Source organism: Pristis pectinata, chromosome 3 (assembly GCF_009764475.1).
Source record: "Pristis pectinata isolate sPriPec2 chromosome 3, sPriPec2.1.pri, whole genome shotgun sequence".
Taxonomy (NCBI): Eukaryota; Metazoa; Chordata; class Chondrichthyes; order Rhinopristiformes; family Pristidae; genus Pristis; species Pristis pectinata.
Genome location: NC_067407.1, coordinates 141,351,078 through 141,370,582, shown reverse-complemented (window position 1 = coordinate 141,370,582; position 19,505 = coordinate 141,351,078). Strand labels below are relative to the sequence as shown.

The following is a 19,505-nucleotide window of genomic DNA, read 5'->3' as shown; positions in this document are numbered from 1 at the left end:
GCCACGCAGCCATGAGTGTATAGGGAGTAGAGTAGAGGGCTGAAGACGCAGCCTTGTGGGGCACCAGTGTTGAGAAAAATCATGCCGGAGGAATTGCTGCCTATCCTCACTGATTGCGGTCTGTTGGTCAGAAAGTCAAGGATCCAGTTGCAGAGGGAGGTGTTGAGTCCCAGGTCTCGGAGCTTGGTGATGAGTTTGCTTGGAATTATAGTATTGAAGGCAGAGCTGTAGACAATAAACAATAGTTTAACGTAGGTGTCTTTACTGTCCAGATGCTCCAGAGATGAGTGTAGGGCCAGGGAGATGGCATCCACTGTAGACCTGTTTCGGCGGTAGGCGAATTGCAGTGGGTCGAGAGAGACATAGAGAGTCACAGGGCACAAAATGGCTCCTTTGGACCTGTTGGTCATCAAATACCATTCTATAATAACCCCATTTTATAGCACTTCAAGTATTCACCCAAGTACTTCTTAAACATCTTGAGAGTATCTGCCTCCACCATCCCTTCAGACGGTGAATTCCAGATTCTAACAACCCTCTGGGTGAAAAAATCTGCCCATCACTTCCAGTTACATACAGCTCTGTGAAGCGGAAACATTTTTCACTGTCTGTCCATCTATATCTCTCTGGGTTCTATACACCTCTGTCAGGTCCCCCCTCAGCCTCCTCCGCTCCAGGGCAAACAAATCCAGTCTGACCTTCCTCCTCGTAACTGGAACATTGTCTCCCAGACAACATCCTGGTGAATCTCATCCACACCCTATCCATTGCAATCACTTCCTTCCTATAGTGTAGCAACCTGAAGTGTACACAGGACTCCTCGTTGTGGCCTAACCAATAAAGTTGTACCATAGTCTCCCTGCTCTTACATTCTTTGCCCTGCCTAATGAAGGCAAGTATCCCCGTATACCTTATCAACCACCTTATCCCCCTGTGTTACTGCCTTCAGGACACGTACACCGAGGTTTCTCAGCTCCTCGGTACTTTCTAGGGCCCTACCTGTCACTGGGGACAGACATCCTCAGCTTCTGTTACTGCTTGCTCACTATTTATGTGCCTGCAGAGGATGTTTTGGTTCCCTTTTATGCTAACTGCCACTCTGTTCTTAGACTCTCTCTTCACTTCCCCTCTCAGTGTTGTTCACTTTGCCTGGTAGTCACTTGTATGACCCATCTGGCGTGCTTCATCAACTTCCTATTTTAGTCCGCCATCCTCTCTGTCTCCAAGTAACCTCTGCTCCCCTAGTGTTCCCCTTTGTGGGCATACACCTAACTTGTGTTGAAAACACCTGCTCTTTAATGGTTTTTGGCACATCCTCATGAGGAATCTTGGTGAGTAGCTGCAGTGCATCCTGTAGATGCAGTGCATCCTCCTGGTCTAAACACACAGTCACCATGGCCAAGAAAGCTCACTGGTGTCTCTACTTCCTCAGGAAGCTAAAGAAATTCTGCATATCCCCAATGACTCTCACTAATTTTTATCAATGCACTATAGAAAGCATCCTATCCAGATGTATCACGGCTTGGTATGGCAACTGCTCTGCCCGAGACCGCAAGAAACTGCAGAGAGTTGTGGACAAAGCCCAACACATCACACAAACCAGCCTCCCCTCCATGGACTCTGTTGACACTTCTTGCTGCCTCGGTAAAGCAGCCAGCATAATCAAAGATCCCACCCACTCCGGACTTTCTCTCTTCTTCCACCCCCCCCCTCCCATCGGGCAGAAGATACAAAAGCCTGAAAGCACGTAACACCAGGTTCAAGGACAGCCTCTATCCCGCTGTTATAAGACTATTGACAGTCCCCTAGAACGATAAGATGGACTCTTGACCTCACAATCTACCTCGTCATGACCTTGCACCTTATTGTCTGCCTGCACTGCACTTTCTCTGTAACTGTAACACTTTATTCTGCATACTGTATTGTTTTCCCTTGTACTACCTCAATGCACTGATGTGATGAAATGATCTGTATGGATGGCATGCAAAACAAAGTTTTTCACTGTACCTCGGTACATATGACAATAAGAAAATTAATTTACCAACTTTCCTGTGGTTCCATTATAGTTTTACCTGCAAGTGCTTGGTTCACCTTACCCAGTTTCCTTCTCATCCCATCAAAGTTAACCCTCCTCCAAATAAGGTGTGTTTTAGATCACCCACACCTTCTCCATTGCCAATCTAAACCTTATATTTTGGTGATCACTGTTCCCGCAGTGTTCTCCCACTGACCCCTGACCCAGTTGGCCAGACTCATTCCCCAAGCCAAATCCACAAGGCTGCCTTCCTTGCTGAGAAGTGATATCCTCCACCGGATGAGTCCCCAATAACCCTCACCAATTTTTACAGATGCACCATAGGAAGCATCCCATCCGGATGCATCACGACTTGGTACGGCAACTGCTCTGCCCAAGACTGCACAAAACTGCAGATACTTGTGGACACAGCCCAGTTATCACACAGACCAGCCTCCCCTCCATTGACTCTGCTTACACTTCTCTCTGCCTTGGGAAAGCAGCCAACATAATCAAGGACCCCTCTCATGCCAATTTTTCTCTCTTCTCCCCTCTCCCATCAGGCAGAGGATACTAAAGCTTGAATGCACCTACCACCAGGCTCAAGGTCAGCTTCTATCCTACTGTTATCGGACTCTTGAATGGAGCTCTCACATGCTAAAGGTGAACACTTGATCTCCCAATCTACCTCATCATGGCCTTTGCACCTTATTGTCTGCCTGCACTGCACTTTCTCTGTAACTGTAACACTTTATTCTGCATTCTGTTTTCTTTTTACTACCTCAATGTAATTATGTACTGAATAATCTATCTGGATAGCATGCAAAACAAAGATTTCCACTGTATCTCGGTACGTGTAACAATAATAAACCAACAACCAGGTAGGGTATTGGTTAATATTGGGCATCACTGGGTGTGTCCAGGGATGCCGTGGTTACCATTGGTCACCACCGAGCATGTCGCCATCCCTCTGAACACAGACATTGCAGACTTTGAGCAGTGCAGAGTGAGGGGAATATGTTCCATTACAATTGATTTTTCATCAATGTTGGATTAAATGGGCAACTGCGCAAAATGGATTCTTTTAGAAGGGTTGTCTAAAACAAACACTCTTTGTGGAGAATTTGTTTAATGGGGACGTGTTTCAAGAAATCTTGTTTGAAGGAATGTCTTTGGCGTTCTCTCTGGAGGAGCTGCTGACAGTTCGGCACTGTCTCCCTTCATTGGCTAACATGGTGGAGTCAATGCACAGTGTGGACAAAGGGATAGCAGAGGCTGAAATCTGGAGCAAAAGGTGAGCTGTTGGAGGAACTCAGTGGGACAGGCAGCACCTGGTGCATTGGTTTATTATTGTCACTTGTACTGAGGTACAGTGAAAAACTTGTCTTGCAAACCGTTCATAAGATAAGATCTCTTTATTAGTCATATGTACATCGAAACACACAGTGAAATGCATCTTTTGCATCGAGTGCTCGGGGGGAAGCCCGCAAGTGTCGCCACGCTTCCGGCACCATAGTGCCTTACACAGGGCATTACACAGTGCATTGAGGTAGTTCAGGGCAGGCACACTCGTGTAGCAGTTAGCATAACGTTATTACAGCGCCAGCGACCTGGGTTCAGTTCCCGCCGCTGTCTGTAAGGAGTTTGTACGTTCTCCCCGTGTCTGCGTGGGTTTCCTCTGGGTGCTCCGGTTTCCTCCCACATTCCAAAGACGTACGGGTTAGGAAGTTGTGGGCATGCTACGTTGGCACCTGAAGCGTGGCGACACTTGCGGGCTGCCCCCAGAACACTCTACGCAAAAGATGCATTTCACTGTGTGTTTCGATGTATGTGTGACTAATAAAGACCTTATCTTATCAAGGTAAAAACAACATGAAGAATGAAGAATAAAGTGTTACAGTTACAGAGAAAGTGAATTGCAGGCAGACAACAAGGTGCAAGGCCATAACGAGGTAGATTGTGAAGTCAAGAGTCCATCTTATTGTACTAGGGGACTGTTCAATAGTCTCGTCAACTGTCCATCTCCCTCTACAGATGCTGCCTGACCCACTGATTTCCTCCTGCAGCTCATTTTTTGCTTGATGCTCAGTGCCTTTAATTCAGTACAGGAAAGGGGACGTGACAGAAAATGCCAGAAACATTCAGCAACACTGAAATATCTGGGCCTGTTTCTCGCTCCCCAGATGCTGCATGACCCGCTGAGTGTTTCCAGCATTTCCTGTTTTTTGCTTCCAGCATCTTCAGTTTTTTAAACTTTTCTCGTCAAACTGTGTTTGGACTCTTCCTTGCCTATGGTTAGGATTAATTCTCGGCATATCAAACCAAGCAGCTGCTTTGCAGGATTACGTTCGACTGCCGGCGATGCTTGTTCCATTGTGCAAGATGTTTTCCATTACCCTGTTGATCTGGATTAATTAAATATGCCTAATGGCTTTTGTGTCATGCTCAACTCTGCGACTGTTTACCTTCCACTCAGGCAGCTGTCTGCCACTCAAAGCTGGAAATTCTTTGTGCTGTTTCACTGCAAATCATATAGAACATAGAACACTACAGCACAGTACAGGCCCTTTGGCCCACAATGTTGTGCTGACATTTTATCCTGCTCTAAGATCTATCTAACCCATCCCTCCCACTTAGCCCCCTATTTTTCTATCATTCATGTGTCTGTCTAAGGGTCTCTTAAATGTCCCTAATGTATCTGCCCCCACAACCTCTGCAGGCAGTGTGTTCCACACACCCACCACTCTCTGTGTAAAAAACTTACCCCTGACATCCCCCTTATACCTTCCTCCAATCACCTTAAAATTACGTCCCCTCGTGTTAGTCATTGTCGCCCTGGGAAAAAGTCTCTGACTGTCCACTCGATCTATGCCTCTTATCGACTTCCAATGAGCTTGCCTGGAGCAGATGAAATGTTGGGGGATCTTGGGGTACAAGATCCCTCAAAGTGGCCACACAAGTAGATAGGGTGGTAAAGAAGGCGTACGACGTGCTTGCCTTCGTTGGTCGGGGTGTTGAGTATAAAACTCGGGAAAGTCATGCTGCAGCTGTATGAACCTTTGGCTACTGCACATTCGGAATATTCTGTGCAGTTCTGGTCACCCCATTGCAGGAAGGATGTGGAGGCTTTGGAGAGGGTGCAGAAGAGGCTCACCAGAATGCTGCCTGGATTGGAGAGTATTAACTATAAGGAGAGGTTGGACAAACCTGGGTTGTTTTCTCTGGAGCGGCGAAGGCCGGGGGAGACCTGATAGAGGTTTATAAAATTAAGAGATGTATAGTTAGGGGAGACGCTCAGAGTCTTTTTTCCAGGGTTGAAATGTCAAATATTAGAGTGCGTAACTTATAGCCAGGAGGGCAGTATTGCTTAAATGGAAGGAAGTTACTCTGCCTACTCATGTTCAATGGTTACGGGATGTTACGTCATACCTGAATCTGGAGAAGATTCGCTGTTCAGTTTTTGAATCTAACCTAAACTTTCAAACCCTGTGGGGACCTGTTTTAAATTATTTTCAAAATCTCTGATTTAGGGACTAAAACACAGATATTGGCCGACACGGTTATGTTTTTAAAGGTTTTTCCTTGTTGTTTTTTCTATCTAACAGCTTCGGGTTTTGGTAGTGGGAGTAGATCTTTTTCATAATAAAATACTTCAATTTTTTTTCCTTTATTAACTAACTTCTATATATGATTATTAATTTAGAGTATTGTAATCTAAGTATGATTTAATACAACGTATTCAGTAGTATTTTTAGTCTCTTTGTTGATGCACGTACTCTATTTTTTTCATGGATTCAATAAAAATATTGTAAAAGAAAAGATGAGGGGAAAATTTTAAGAAGGTGTGCGGGGCAAGTGTTTTTACGCAGAGAGTGGTGGGTGCCTAGAACGGGCTGCCAGGGGAGGTGGTGAAAACATACACAATATTAATACTTAATAGAGTCATAGAGCACTGCAGTACAAAAACAGACCCTTCAGCCCATCTAGCCCATGCCGGCCTGACCTTCTGCCTAGTCCCATCTACCTGCACCCGGAAATAAGAGGCATTTAGAGAGGGAGACACATGAACAGACAGAGAATGAAGTGATAGAACATCGAACAGCACAGCACAGGAACAGGCCCTTCAGCCCACCATGTCTGTACCGACCATTATGATATGGACCATGTGCAGGCAGATGGGATTAGTTAAAACTGGCATGGTTGGCACAGGCAGCGCGGGCCGGAGTGCCTGTTACTGTGCTGTCTCTCTCTATAACTCTATGAGCCCAGTTCTGGGAATTAAGGCTTTAGAGAAGTCTTTGTCTGTGAGATTCTGCAGCTAAGAGCCCAGGTCTGTGCAATCCCTGCCCCAGGGAATCCGCAAAGTGAGAAACAACTCAAGAGTCATCTTACGAGCTGATAAATGGTTGCAATGTTCACATCCCCTGTGGGACAGACCTGGGCCTGCTCTTCACCGGCGAGAGCATGAAAAAGGAGACCTGAGATCAGGAAGCTGGAAGAGAAGGGACTCCATCCTTTAGGGCTCCCAGTGCCCCAAGAACACATTGAGTACCGATCTCGCCGGCAGCTGGGCAGAACCAAATGATAGACCCCCGCTCAGTGAAGGGCAGGGGCTTCCGGTACAGGGAAGGGATTCCTCTGTTTTCCTCTTTGGAGTGTTCCCTCCTCCCTTCCCACTCTGTGACCTCACCGGTGAGGGCTGCCCCCAAGTCGCTGATGTTAACATCAGCAGCACCATAAACTGCCCTTCCTTACGGAGCGTTGGTGCTCCCAGGATCCTACCCAATCATTGCTTCCTCACTTGTTATTCATCCCAGTGCCCACCCACCCAACTCCCAATCTTCCCAAGGGACACTGTTGCTCTGGTGACTCACCGATGATTAGGCCCAAGTCCAGCATTCTTTCTTAGCTCATTTCATTGGGACCTGGGCATTTACGGTCATCATTGCCCTTGAGAAGGTGGGGAGGGGTGAGCTCCCTTCTCGAACCACTGCAGTCCTCCTGAGGAGGGTGCTCCCAGTATGTCACTGAGGAGGGAGTTCCAGGATCTAGACCCAGGGACGACAAAGGGCCGATGACGTATTTCCAAGTCGGGCGGTCTACAACTAGGAGGGGAACCTGCAGGTGGCGGTGCCCCCCTGCACCCGCTGTCCTCGCCCTTGCTGGTGGGAGAGGTGGTGGGTTTGCGAGGTGCCGCCTGAGTAGCCTGGGCGAGGCACAGCAGTGCCTTTGGGGTTCCCCGGCTGGTCCATTCGGCTCCTGCTGTTTGATCCCTCCAGATTTTCCAGCACCTTTTCCACCTGGAAGAACGTGTCATGAGAGGAGATCAGATCTTTATCAGTCACCTGTACATTGAAACACACAGTGAGATGCATCTTTTGCGTCGAGCGTGCTGGGGGCAGCCCGCAAGTGTCGCCACGCTTCCGGCGCCCACATAGCACGCCCACAGCTTCCCAACCCGTACGTCTTTGGGATGCGGGAGGAAACCGGAGCGCCCGGAGGAAACCCACGCAGACACGGGGAGAACGTACAAACTCCTTACAGACAGCGGCCGGAATTGAACCCGGGTCGCTGGCGCTGTAATAGCGTCACGCTGACCGCCACACTACTGTGCGAACAGTGCACTGTCTCTTTACATTGGATCTCCCAAGCGCAACACTTCACGTTTGGCCGGGTTGAGCTCCATCTGCCATTTCTCCGCCCGTATCTACAGCTGGTCCCACATCCTGCCGTATCCTTCGCCAGTCTTCTGATTGGGGATTGCAAATCTTCATGAAGTTATCCACCTCTATAAGATCACCTTTCGGTCTCCTACACTCCAAGGAATAAAGTCCTGCACGCTCCACTACCGTGCCTGCCCTGAGCCACACAGCAAAGAAACAGGCCCTTTGGCCCATCATGTCCATACTAACCTACTTCCCCATCTACACTAACCTCGCCTGCCTGCACGGTCTGTCTGCTGATCCACCTCACCTATTCAAGTGCCTGTCGAAATGCCTCTTAAACGCAGTGACTGTACCTGATTCCACTACCTCCTCTGGCAGCGCGTTCCAGATACCAGCCCCTCCCTGTGTAAAAAACGTTCCCCTCACAAATGATAGACCCTTGCTCAGTGAAGGGCAGGAGCTTCCGGTACAGGGAGGGGTTTCCTCTGTTTTCCTCCCTGGAGTGCTCCCTCCCTTTCCCACTCTGTGACCTCACCGGCAAGGGCTCCCCCCAATTCGCTGATGCTACCATCGGCAGCACCATCAACTGCTCTTCCTTACAGAGCATCGGTGCTCCGAGGATCCTACCGTCTGTCCAATCATCACTTCCTCATTCTTCATTCAGCCCAATGCCCACCCACCCACCCGTTAAAACTCCTTCCTCTCACCTTACACCTGTGCCTTCTGGTTTTTGAAAGCCCCAACATGGGAAAAAGATTCTAACGATCTAACCTTGGCTTTTACGTACCTCTATCGCCCTCTCGGTCTCCTTCACTCCGGGGAAAACAAGCCCAGCCGATCCAGTCTCTCCCCTTACCTGAAACACTCCGTCCCAGGGAACATCCTGGGGACACCAGAGACTGCAGACGCTGGAATCTGGAGCAGAAAACGATCTGCTGCAGGAACTCAGCGGCTCGAGCAGCATCTGTGGGGGGAGAGGGATTGTCGAGGGGGTTTCGGGTCGAAACCCTGCATCGGGACTGGGAGTGGAGGGGGGGTGGGGGAATGGTCGGTATAAAGGGGAGAGGGGGAGGGGTGAGGCAGGAGTCCGAGGTGATTGGTGGACTGAGGAGGGGTGTAAGATGACGGGCAGGTGGTGCCAGGTAGGGGAGGGGAGCAGGGGTGGAGTTGGGAGACAGTGGCAGGTGAACGAGAGAAGGAGGCAGAGAGAGAGGGCGAGGGAAAAGAACATCAAATGGAGTGAGGTGTGGGGAGGGGAGGGTGAAGGTTCGAGACGGCTGCTGGAGGGAGATAACAGGAACACAAAGATTAAGATCTTTATTAGTCACATCTACATTGAAACACACAGTGAAATGCATCTTTTGCGTAGAGTGTTCTGGGGCAGCCGGCAAGTGTCGCCACGCTTCCAGCGCCAACATAACATGCCCACAACTTCCTAACCCGTACGTCTTTGGAATGTGGGAGGAAACCGGAGCACCCGGAGGAAACCCACGCAGACACGGGGAGAACGTACAAACTCCTTGCAGATAGCGGCCGGAATTGAACCCGGGTCGCTTGCGCTGGAGAGTAAAGGAGGTGAGAGTGGGAACCATTAGGGGAGAGGCGTATGGCAGATGGGGGATGGGTGGGGGGACGGCAGCAGTGACTGTGTGTGATGTGGGAGGATGGAGCCAGAAGGGGGAAGGTGACGAAGATGGGTGAAAGGGGGCTGGGGGGGGGGGGGAATGTGGTGAACCCATCCTGGTGAACTTCCTCTGCACCCTCTCCAATGGTGACCAATATCACACACAATCTCCAAGTGCAGTCTAACCAGTGTTTTGTAACGTTGCAGCATAACTAGTAGACAGCGGTAACTTTTCCCCAGGGTCGAAATGTCGAATACCAGAGGGAATGCATTTAAGGTGAGGGGGGAAAGTATTGGTGTTGGTTTATTACTGTACAGTGAAAAGCTTGAAAAGTACAAAGGAGATGTGCAGGGCAGGTTATTTTCCACAGGGAGCGGTGGGTGCCTGGAATGTGCTGCCAGGGGTGGTGGTGGAGGCAGACATGCTAGAGGTGTTTAAGAGGTAGGTAGGCACATGAATGTGCAGAGAATGGAGGGATAGGGCACTGTGCAGGCAGAAGGGATTAGTTTAGTTAGGCAGTTAATTACCAATTTAATTAGTTCGACACAACATTGTGGGCCGAAGGGCCTGCTCCTGTGCTGTTCTAGGTTCTAACGTCTGAATTTTTAAATTCTTTGCTCCAAATAATGAAGGCGAGAACACCACACGGTTTCTTCACCGCCCTATACACCTCTGTCACCACTTTCAGGGAACCATGGACCTCTCGGACCCTCTGTTCATCAACGTTCATAGAACAGTACAGCACAATACAGGCCCTTCGGCCCACAATGTTGTGCCGACCTTTAAACCTCGCCTGAGACTATCTAACCCCTTCCTCCCACATATCCCTCTATTTTAAATTCCTCCATATGCTTATCTAGCAATCTCCTAAATTTGACCAATGTACCTGCCTCCACCACCACCCCAGGCAGTGCATTCCATGCCCCAACCGCTCTCTGGGTAAAAAACCTTCGAGGAAGGTTTTTAACTCAGAGATCTCCCTTGAACGTCCCCTCCATTACTTTAAAGCCACGCCCTCTTGTACTGAGCATCGGTGCCCTGGGAAAGAGGCGCTGGCTGTCCACTCTATCTATTCCTCTTAATATTTTGTACACCTCTATCATGTCTCCCCTCATCCTCCTCCTCTCCAAAGAGTAAAGCCCTAGCTCCCTTAGTCTCTCCTCATAATCCATACTCTCCAAACCAGGCAGCATCCTGGTAAATCTCCTCTGCACCCTTTCCAATGCTTCCACATCTTATAATGAGGTGACCAGAAATGGACTCAGTACTCACAGTTCCTCAGCACTTACTGTATAGGTCCTAACCCGACTAGACTTCCCAAAAAGCATCACCTCGAACTGATGCCCACACAACGGCTGCGGGTGCTGGGATGTGAGAAGTAAGGAAGATGACAGTGGGAAGCATCAGGGGAGAGAAGGGATACAGGATGGGGGACAATTACGGTGTCTCCACATACAGATCAGGGGCAGAAGACCAGCTGGCCCTTCCAGCCCAAAGCAGCACCCCTGACAAAGCAGCCCCCCCCTCAATAAACGTTCAGCCCGGGTGACTGTGGACACATCCCTGCACCTACACCCTCAGTCCCGGTCTGGGTTTGGGAGTTCGACTCCGGCCTGGGACCGTGATTTGGGAATGGGGAATCAGGCAGTTTTAACAGGGGGACTGACCCTCTCCCTACCCCTATCCTTGACTGATTAGAGTCAGACAGTCGTACAGCACGGAAACAGGCCCTTCAGCCCAACTGGTCCATGCCAACCAAGATCCCCATCTGAGCTGGTCCCATTTGCTCATGTCCCTCTAAACCCTTCACACGAGAGTCCAGTCCAGATGAGGGTCTCGACCCAAAACGTCAACTGTCCGTTTCCCTCCACAGACGCTGCCTGACCCGCTGAGTTCCTCAAGCGCCTTGTGTGTGTTGCTCCAGGTCCCAACCTCTGCAGAATCTCTTGCCTCCCCCTCTAAATCATTCCTGTCCAATTCCCCGTCCAAAAGCCTTTCTAACATAATTGTACCTGCCTCAACCACTTCCTCTGGCAGCTCGTTCCACACACCCACCACCCTCTGGGTGAAGAAGATACCCCTCAGGTCCCTTTTAAATCTCCCTCCTCCCCCTCTCGCTAAACAGCCCTCTGGTTTTAGACTCCCCTGCCCTGGGGGGGGGGGGTGGGGGGAAGACTCTGCATTCACGCAAGACTGTGTGCGCTGACAGCCGCACCCCTCCCTTCCTCACATCCGAGCAACCGGGCCAAGCCCTCACTCTCCCCGAATGAAAATCTCTTTAAAAAGTTTTCAATGTTATGCAGCTGGGGGGGGGGGGGGGTGAAACTTCTCCCAACACGGTACACCAGATTTGGACTCCCTGCCCGTGCACTCTGACCCCTCGGAGTTAATCTGCATAAAAGAAAAAAAAAGTATTTTAGCGGAGCAGGAACAAGTGGGGTTGGCTGTGAGTGGAGGGGAGGTTGCAGACGCGGTCGGGGCACCGCAGTGTTGGTTGGGCCGGTCTGGGACTGGATGCGAGTGCGGAGGAGAGAGGGCTCCGGCGGCGAGCAGAGACATGGGTCAGTCTGCGAGCGGTGAGTGAGGCTCAGTCCCCGACCCTGTTCCTTCCAACTCGTTCCTGGGCTCGGTGTGTCCCAGATACAACTCCTGGGCACCAACTCTGGGCAACCGTGCGGGAGCAGGAGGAGGATTCCTGAGTTTTGAACGAAACTTATTTTTAAACTGGCGTTAAAGTTGACTGGAGTTCGGACGTCCTGTTGTGGGGAAGCCCTGTGTTTGCCTTTTACCAGTGCCCCTGGGTTGGAGGGTTCACGGTTAACCCTTGCAGTGCTCTGGACCTTCTCGGCAGCCACCTGTTGTTGGGGTATTTCCAGTCCAGGGAGAGGTGGGACCCTCCCCAGAGGAGGCATTCCCCACCCATGTCCTGGGGGAGGAGTGGGACCCCCGTGCGGGGCGGGCTGGAGGGGAGGGGAGCGGTTTCGGAGCCCAAGAGAGGGAGATCAGCTCCCAGCGCGGCAGCTGCCCAGTCAGTGGAGGACTTCAGATTAACTTCACCCGGGCTCTGTGCAATTGAAATCTGCTGTCAGAAATGGCGACCACAACATTGCTGGCTTGTGTTAACGGAAAGCAAGGCATCTGGGTCACTCATTTAGCACAACAAACTCAGAATGTTGCCTGGGATGGGGTGTCTCTGTCGAGAGGAGGGACTGGATAAACTGGATCTGTCCTCCTTGGAGCAGAGGGGTCTGATTACATTACAGAGACTGGATAGAATCTTGTACCCAGAGCAGAGAATCACAATCAGGTTTATTGTCACAGATGGATTTTGTAAAATGTGTTGTTTTGCAGCCGCAGTACAGTGCAGGACATAAAAATTACTATGTCTTGGAGTGTAGAGGTTTGAACTGAGGGGTAAGAGATTTATGGATTGGTTTGTCATTGTAACATGCACCAGGATACAGTGGGAAACTTTGTCTGCGTGCCATGCAGATAGATCATTCTGTACGTAAGAACATTGAGGTGGTGATAAGGAAACAGAATGCAGAATATAGTGGGGGTCTGAGGAAGAATTCTCTCACTCAGAGGGAGGTTGGAATCTGGAACGCACTGAGGAGGGGGTGGTGGGGGCAGAGGCTCCCGCAGCATTTACGACGTATCTAGACGACTCCTGAATCGCCACGGTATGGTAGGCTGGGGAAACAAAGGACTGCGGATGCTGGAATCTAAATGAAAAACACGATGATGCTGGAGGAATTCAGCAGGCCAGGCAGCATCTGTGGAGAAAAGCAGGCGGTCAACGTTTTGGGTTGGGGCTGAAGATGGGAAAAGGAGAATTCAATGTTCAGGCCATTAGGCTGCAAGGTTCCAAGATGGAAAATGAGGTGGTGTCCCTCCAGTTTGTGCTTGGAATTCTCCTGGCAGTGGAGGAGGCCGAGGACTGACATATCAGTGATAGTGTGGGAGGGGGAGTTAAGGTGACCGGCAACGGGGAGATGCAGGTCGCGGTTACGGATGGAGCACAGGTGTTCTGCGAAACGGTCCCCAGGTCTGTGTTTGGTCCCACCAATGTAGAGGAGGCTACACTTGGAGCACCGAATGCAGTCAATGATATTGAGGGAGGTGAAGGTGAATCTCTGTCTCACCCGAAAGGACTGTTTGGGTCCCTGGATGGAGGTGATGCAGGGGCAGGTGTTGCACCTATGGCGGGGGCAGTGGGAAGTCCCCGGGGTGGGAGTGGGATGGGTGGGGGCGGGGAGGAATGAACGAGGGATTCGCGGAGAGAGCGGTCCCTGCAAAAGGCAGAAAGGGGTGGGGAGGGGAAGGTGTGCTTGGTGGTGGGGTCCCGTTGCAGATGGCGGAGAATGACAGCGGAGCAGGCTAGGGGCTGGCTGAGGGAAATGGGATTGGTGTAGACGGGTATTCGATGGACAGTGTGGGCCAAGGGGCCTGTGTCTGTGTTGTGTGACTCTACAACAGGTCTGCTGCTCTTCTGCGAGAGTGACACCAGCCCTACGGTTAGTGCCACCCACTTTGAGGGAAATGAATGCCAGGGGCCCCCTGGATGGTTGCTCGTTTGATTGCCCAAATTCTGAACACTGCCAGTGGAGCTTAGGGATGGTCTGACTGTCCCAGGACAGGAGGGGGTCAGTCTGTCCCACCACTGGGTCATGGTGGACCTGAGCTTTAATTTCAGTGGCCTACTTTGAAGCTCCTCCATTCACGTGGACCCAGCTGGTATAGCCTCCAACATCAGTATAGGTCAAGCAATAATGACAATAGAAGGGTTTTAATGTTCGGGAAGGAATCTTAATTAAAAGACAAAATAAGCTAATATTACACAACATTTTTTTATTGGTTTATTATTGTCACTTGCACCGAGGTACAGTGAAAAACTTGTCTTGTGTACCAATTGTACAGGTCAATTCATTACACAGTGCAGTCACATTGGGTTAGTACAGAGTGCATTGAGGTAGTACAGGTAAAAACAATAACAGTACAGAGTAAAGTGTCACAGTTACAGAGAAAGTGCAGTGTAATAAGGTGCAAGGTCACAACAAGGTAGATTGTGAGGTCAGAGTCCATCTCATTGTATAAGGGAACCATTCAATAGTCTTATCACAGTGGGGTAGAAGCTGTCCTTGTCTGGTGGTACGTGCCCTCAGGCTCCTGTATCTTCTACCTGATGGAAGAGGAGAGAAGAGAGAATGACCCGGGTGGGTGGGGTCTTTGATTATGCTGGCTGCTTCACCAAGACAGCGAGAGGTAAAGACAGAGTCCAAGGAGGGGTGGCTGGTGTCTGTGATGCACTGGGCTGTGTCAACAACTCTCTGCAGCTTCTTGTGATCCTGGGCAGAGCAGTTGCTGTACCAAGACGTTACATTTAAAAGATTAACACCATTTAAAAGGTACTTGGACAGGAAAGGTTTAGAGGGATATGGGCCAAATGTGGGCAAATGGGACTAGCTTGGATGGGATTCTTGGTCATTATGGAGGAGTTGGACTGAATAGCCTGCTTCTGACTCTACGCTGGAGTTTCTGCAGAAACTCTTGATGCAGGGGTCTTGAACCAAAATGTCGACAGTTCCTTTCCTCCCACAGATGTTGCTCGATCCACTGAGTTCTTCCAGCAGGTTGTTGCTCCAGATCCCAGCGTCTGCAGTCTCTGGTGTCTCTTTTCTGGAAATACTGGCAGATCTGGGACCGTTCAACAGAGATAATGTTTCTGGCAAGTGACCTTTCGTCAGGACTCCTAATAGGGTGGTAAAGAAGGCAGACGGTGTACTTGCCTTCATCGATTGGGGTGTTGAGTATAAAAGTTGGGAAGTCCTGTTGCAGCTGTATAATACATTAGCTAGGCCACACTTGGAGTGTTGTGTGCAGTTCTGGTCACCCCATTACAGGAAGGGTGTGGTGGCTTTGATGAGGGTGCAGAAGAGGTTCACCAGGATACTGCCTTGATTAGAGAGTATTATCTATAAGGAGTGCTTGGACCAACTTGGATTTTTCTCTGGAGTATCAGAGGCTGAGGGGAGACCTGATAGAGGTTTATAAGATTATGAGAGGCATAGATAGGGTAGACAGTCAGTCTTCCCCAGGGTAGAAATATCAAATACGAGAGGGATAGGTTTAAGGTGAGATGGGGAAAGTTTAAAGGGGATGTGTGGGGGCAAGTTTATTTTACACAGTGGTGGGTGCTTGGAATGGGCGGCCAGGGGTGGTGGTGGAGGCAGATACGTTAGAAGCATTTAAGAGACATTTAGACAGACACATGAACAGGCAGGGAATGGAGGGACATAGACCACGTGCAGGCAGCTAGGAGTAGTTTAATTTGGCATAATGGTTGGCACAGACGTTGTGGGCTGAAGGGTCTGTTCCTGTCTAAGTTCTTTAACTCCAAAGAGTTTTCATCAAGTTTGGGTTACTGTGGTGAGAAGGGAGACAGGGTGGGACTGAAAGAACTTTGAGTGGTAAGGGGCTGCTGGTTCTTCAGAGAAGCAGAGCGTGGGACTCGACTGGCTGATCAGAGGACTCCAGTTATGTTCAGGGGTGACTCTCTCCTTGAGGTGCATGTGGTGAAGGGAAGTGAGAGAGATTATTGGTCTTTGAGAGAGTCGTGTTTTCCCTGACGGTTCAACAGAAACTATTTCCATTTCTATTGTGCCTGGAATGTCCCAAGGAGTTTCCAAGGACTGCTGCTAGCAATGGTAGTGCACTGGTTAAGTTACTGGCCTAGCAGCCAGAGTTCTGGGCCACTGATCCGGAGACGTGAGTTCAAATCCCACCCTGACAGCTGGGGAATTTAAATTCAAGTAATTAAATAAATTTGGAAGTTGGAAATAAAAGCAGTTCTGTTGTGGTAACCATGAAACTGTTGGGTTTTTGTTTTAAAGAACCCATCTGGTTGGGGGAAGGAAATCTGACTCTGGTATATGTTTGACTGCAGATCTACCAATGGTGTTGAGTCCTAACCATCTCCTCTGTTCAAGGGTAGTTAGGGGTGGGCACTAACTGCTGGCACTGCGAACAATATCATTGTCCTGTGAATGAAGGCCACAGTCTGAGCCATCGCTGTAAAAGGAGCAGTCAGATCAATCAAGAGCTTGTCAAATGACAGACTGTCGGCAAAGTGATTGAAGCTGTTGTCTACAACAATCCTGCTCAGCTCGTCAATGCATAAGAGTGAGGATGTAATGTTGAGGCTTTATAAGGCATTAGTCAGACCGCATTTGGAGTATTGTGAGCAATTTTGGGCCCTGTATCTCAGCAGAGATGTACTGACCCTGGAGAGGGTCCAGAGGAAGTTTACAAGAATGATCCCAGGAATGGAAGGGTTAATTATGAGGCATGTTTGATGGCTCTGGGCCTGTACTCGATGGAGTTCAGAAGGATGAGGGGGGAATACTGAAAGGCCTGGATAGTGTGGACGTGGAGAGGATGTTTCCATTAGTAGGAGAATCTAGGATCTGAGGGCACAGCCTCAGAATAAAGGGACGTCCCTTTAAAACTGAGATGAGGAGGAATTTCTTTAGCCAGAGGGTGGTGAATCTGTGGAATTCATTGCCACAGAGGGCTGTGGAGGCCAAGACATTGGGTGTATTTAAGGCAGAGATTGATGGGTTCTTGATTGGTAAGGGGGTTAAGGGTTATGAGAAGGCTGCGAGAGAATGGGGTTGAAAAAAATCAGCCATGATCGAATGGTGGAACAGACACGATGGGCAGAATGGCCTAATTCTGCTCCTATATCTTGTGGTCCCTGTAACCCTTGACATCCGCACATACTAGAAATCTGGGATGGGCAGCCTGTGGCATTTGCTCCCATGGGATGGGTTTTAAGGAGAACATAGAACACAGAACAGTACAACACAGGAACAGGCCCTTCGGCCCACCGTATCTGTGCCAACCATGACGCTGAATTAAACTAAATCCCTTCTGCCTGCACATGATCCCTATCCCTCCGAAAGCAAAACTTGCCCCACACATCTCCTTTGAACTTTCCCCTTCTCATCGTAAAGCTATGCCCTCCAGTATTTGACATTTCTAACCTGGGGAAAAGATTCTGACTGTCTACCCTATCTCTGCCTCTCATAATTTTATAAACCTCTATCAGGTCTCCCCTCAGCCTCCGACACTCCAGAGAAAACAACCCAAGTTTGTCCAACCTCTCCTTATAGCTCAGGCCCTCTAATCCAGGCAGCATCCTGGTTAACCTTCTGTACCCTCTCCGAGGAAAGCTGGACAAGCAGATGGGAGGCTGGGAGGTGTGGAGGGAGCTGGGAGATGCTGATGTGCAGCAGGAAGACCAGCATGAATCAGCTAGGCCGAATGGCCTGTTTGTTTACTGTACGCTGCCCACACCTCCTGTGCCCTTGGTGCCTCAGTGAGCTTCCCCATCTGCTGGTGACCATCTGCTGCCTACTGGCTGAGCTTGGTCACAGGCACGTCCCTGCAGTGACCTCTCCCCAGGCTGAATGTCGAAAGGCTGCACGAAACGTCCTGGGGCTGAAATCAAGCAAATGTCGCCAGGACTCGAGGGCCTGGCTTGTAGGGAGAGGTTGGGCAGGCTAACACTTTATTCCCTGGAGTGTAGGAGACTGAGAGGTGACCTTGTAGAGGTGTATAAAATCATGAGGGGCAGAGATAGGGTGAATGCATTCAGTCTTTTTCCCAGAGCTCGGGGATCAAGAACTAGAGGGCACAGGAATCCAATTTATTATCACTGACTTGGATGACGTGAAGTGTGTTGTTTTGCGGCAGCAGTACAACGCTAGACATAAAATCTATCAATTACAAAAATAAATAGTTCCAAAAGAAAAGGAATAATGAGGTAGTGAGGGGTTCATGGATTGGGGTAAGAAGGGGGAGAGATTTAATAGGGACCCGAGGGGTAACTTCTTCACCCAGAGGGTGGTGGATGTGTGGAATGAGCTGCCAGAGGAAGTGGTTGATCACATTTAAAAGACACTTGGACAGGAACCTTGATAGGAAAGGTTTAGAGGGATATGGGACCAGCTTAGATGGGGCATCTTGGTCAGCATGGACCAGTTGGGCCAAAGGGCCTGTTTCCATGCTGTGTGACTCTAAATCAGTGCCAGTATCTAGACCAGTCGAGACTGCTGATTGTGAAGCCTAGAGGGAGTTCCCTCCTGGTCAGTGAGGGTGGAGATGAGGGAGACTTTCTGGTCAGGGGAAGTGGAGGGATGGAGCCCCTCCCAGTCCCAGCAGATGCAAGGGAGCCCCTTTGATGGTGCAGTCTTCCCTCACTCCTGGACCGCAGTACCTGGCTGGGCTGTGGGGTTGTGGCAGGCGTGGAGCAGGCCCCAGTCTCTCTGCGTCAAGGGGGTTTGCATGGGCTTGCTGTTGTCCAGCCTCGCCCGGCTGTGTGTGGGCACGGCTGGATGGGATGCAACCTCCCTAGCCTGCCCCGCACCTCCCTCATCCTTGTTGAGGTGAAGTTTGCAGCTGGTATCCTGGCTGCCAGTTTAAAATTGTCCCGTCAACCTGCGATGCCGACCCTGCCTTTCAGATCCAGATGAGTTTAATCATCATATATACCAGGGTGCAATGAAATTCCTTGCTCGCATGAAGCTGACAGAGTAAATTGTGTACACGGTAATAATTAATACAGCAATAAACACCACAACGAGCACTAAACAGCAGAACAGTGCAAAGACTGTAGTGCAGTCTGAGATAGTGCAAGAAGAAATGATGAAGTGACAATAATGGAGAGAGGGAGAGTCCAGAGACTAAGAACGTGGCAGTCCCACCGGGAAGGGGATGTGAGAGAGGGGACTGGTTCAGGAGTCTGACAGCAGTGGGGAAGAAGCTGTTCTGAATGTCCGGGCTTTCAAGCTCCTGTATCTTCTCTCAGAAGGTAGAAGAGAGAGAAGAGGGAATGGCCAGGGTGGCAGGTATCCCTGACGATACCGTCAGCCTTCCTGAAGCAAAGCACGGTGAAGACAGACTGGATGGAAGGAAGTGAGGAGTCTGTGACGGACTGGGCAGTGTTTACTCCTCTCTGCAGGTTCTGTCGGCCCAGAGCAGAGCAGTGCAGTTGCCATACCAGGCTGGGATGCAACCCATTAGGATACTTTCTGTAGCCAATCTCTAGATGTTTGAGAGAATCCTGGTGGACAGGCCATTGAGGTGAAGTTGTAGCTGGCATCTTGTCCACCGTTGACTTGTGCTACCACCTCTCCT

The 19,505-nt window shown here is 50.0% G+C and overlaps 1 protein-coding gene across 4 annotated transcripts in view; it reads left to right on the top strand.

Annotated features, from left to right (window-relative positions):
• phactr2 (phosphatase and actin regulator 2) overlaps window positions 1–19,505 on the top strand; it is a 128,922-nt gene that overhangs the window by 17,521 nt on the left and 91,896 nt on the right. Inside the window, exon 1 of one of the 4 annotated variants that reach the window (XM_052012683.1) lies at window positions 11,658–11,881. The exons of the other annotated variants lie outside the window; for them this stretch is intronic. Coding sequence (XP_051868643.1) covers window positions 11,863–11,881 — 19 coding nt within the window. The 5' untranslated portion in view covers window positions 11,658–11,862. Of the gene's footprint in view, window positions 1–11,657; window positions 11,882–19,505 lie in introns of those variants that run through there. 4 annotated transcript variants of the gene reach the window in all.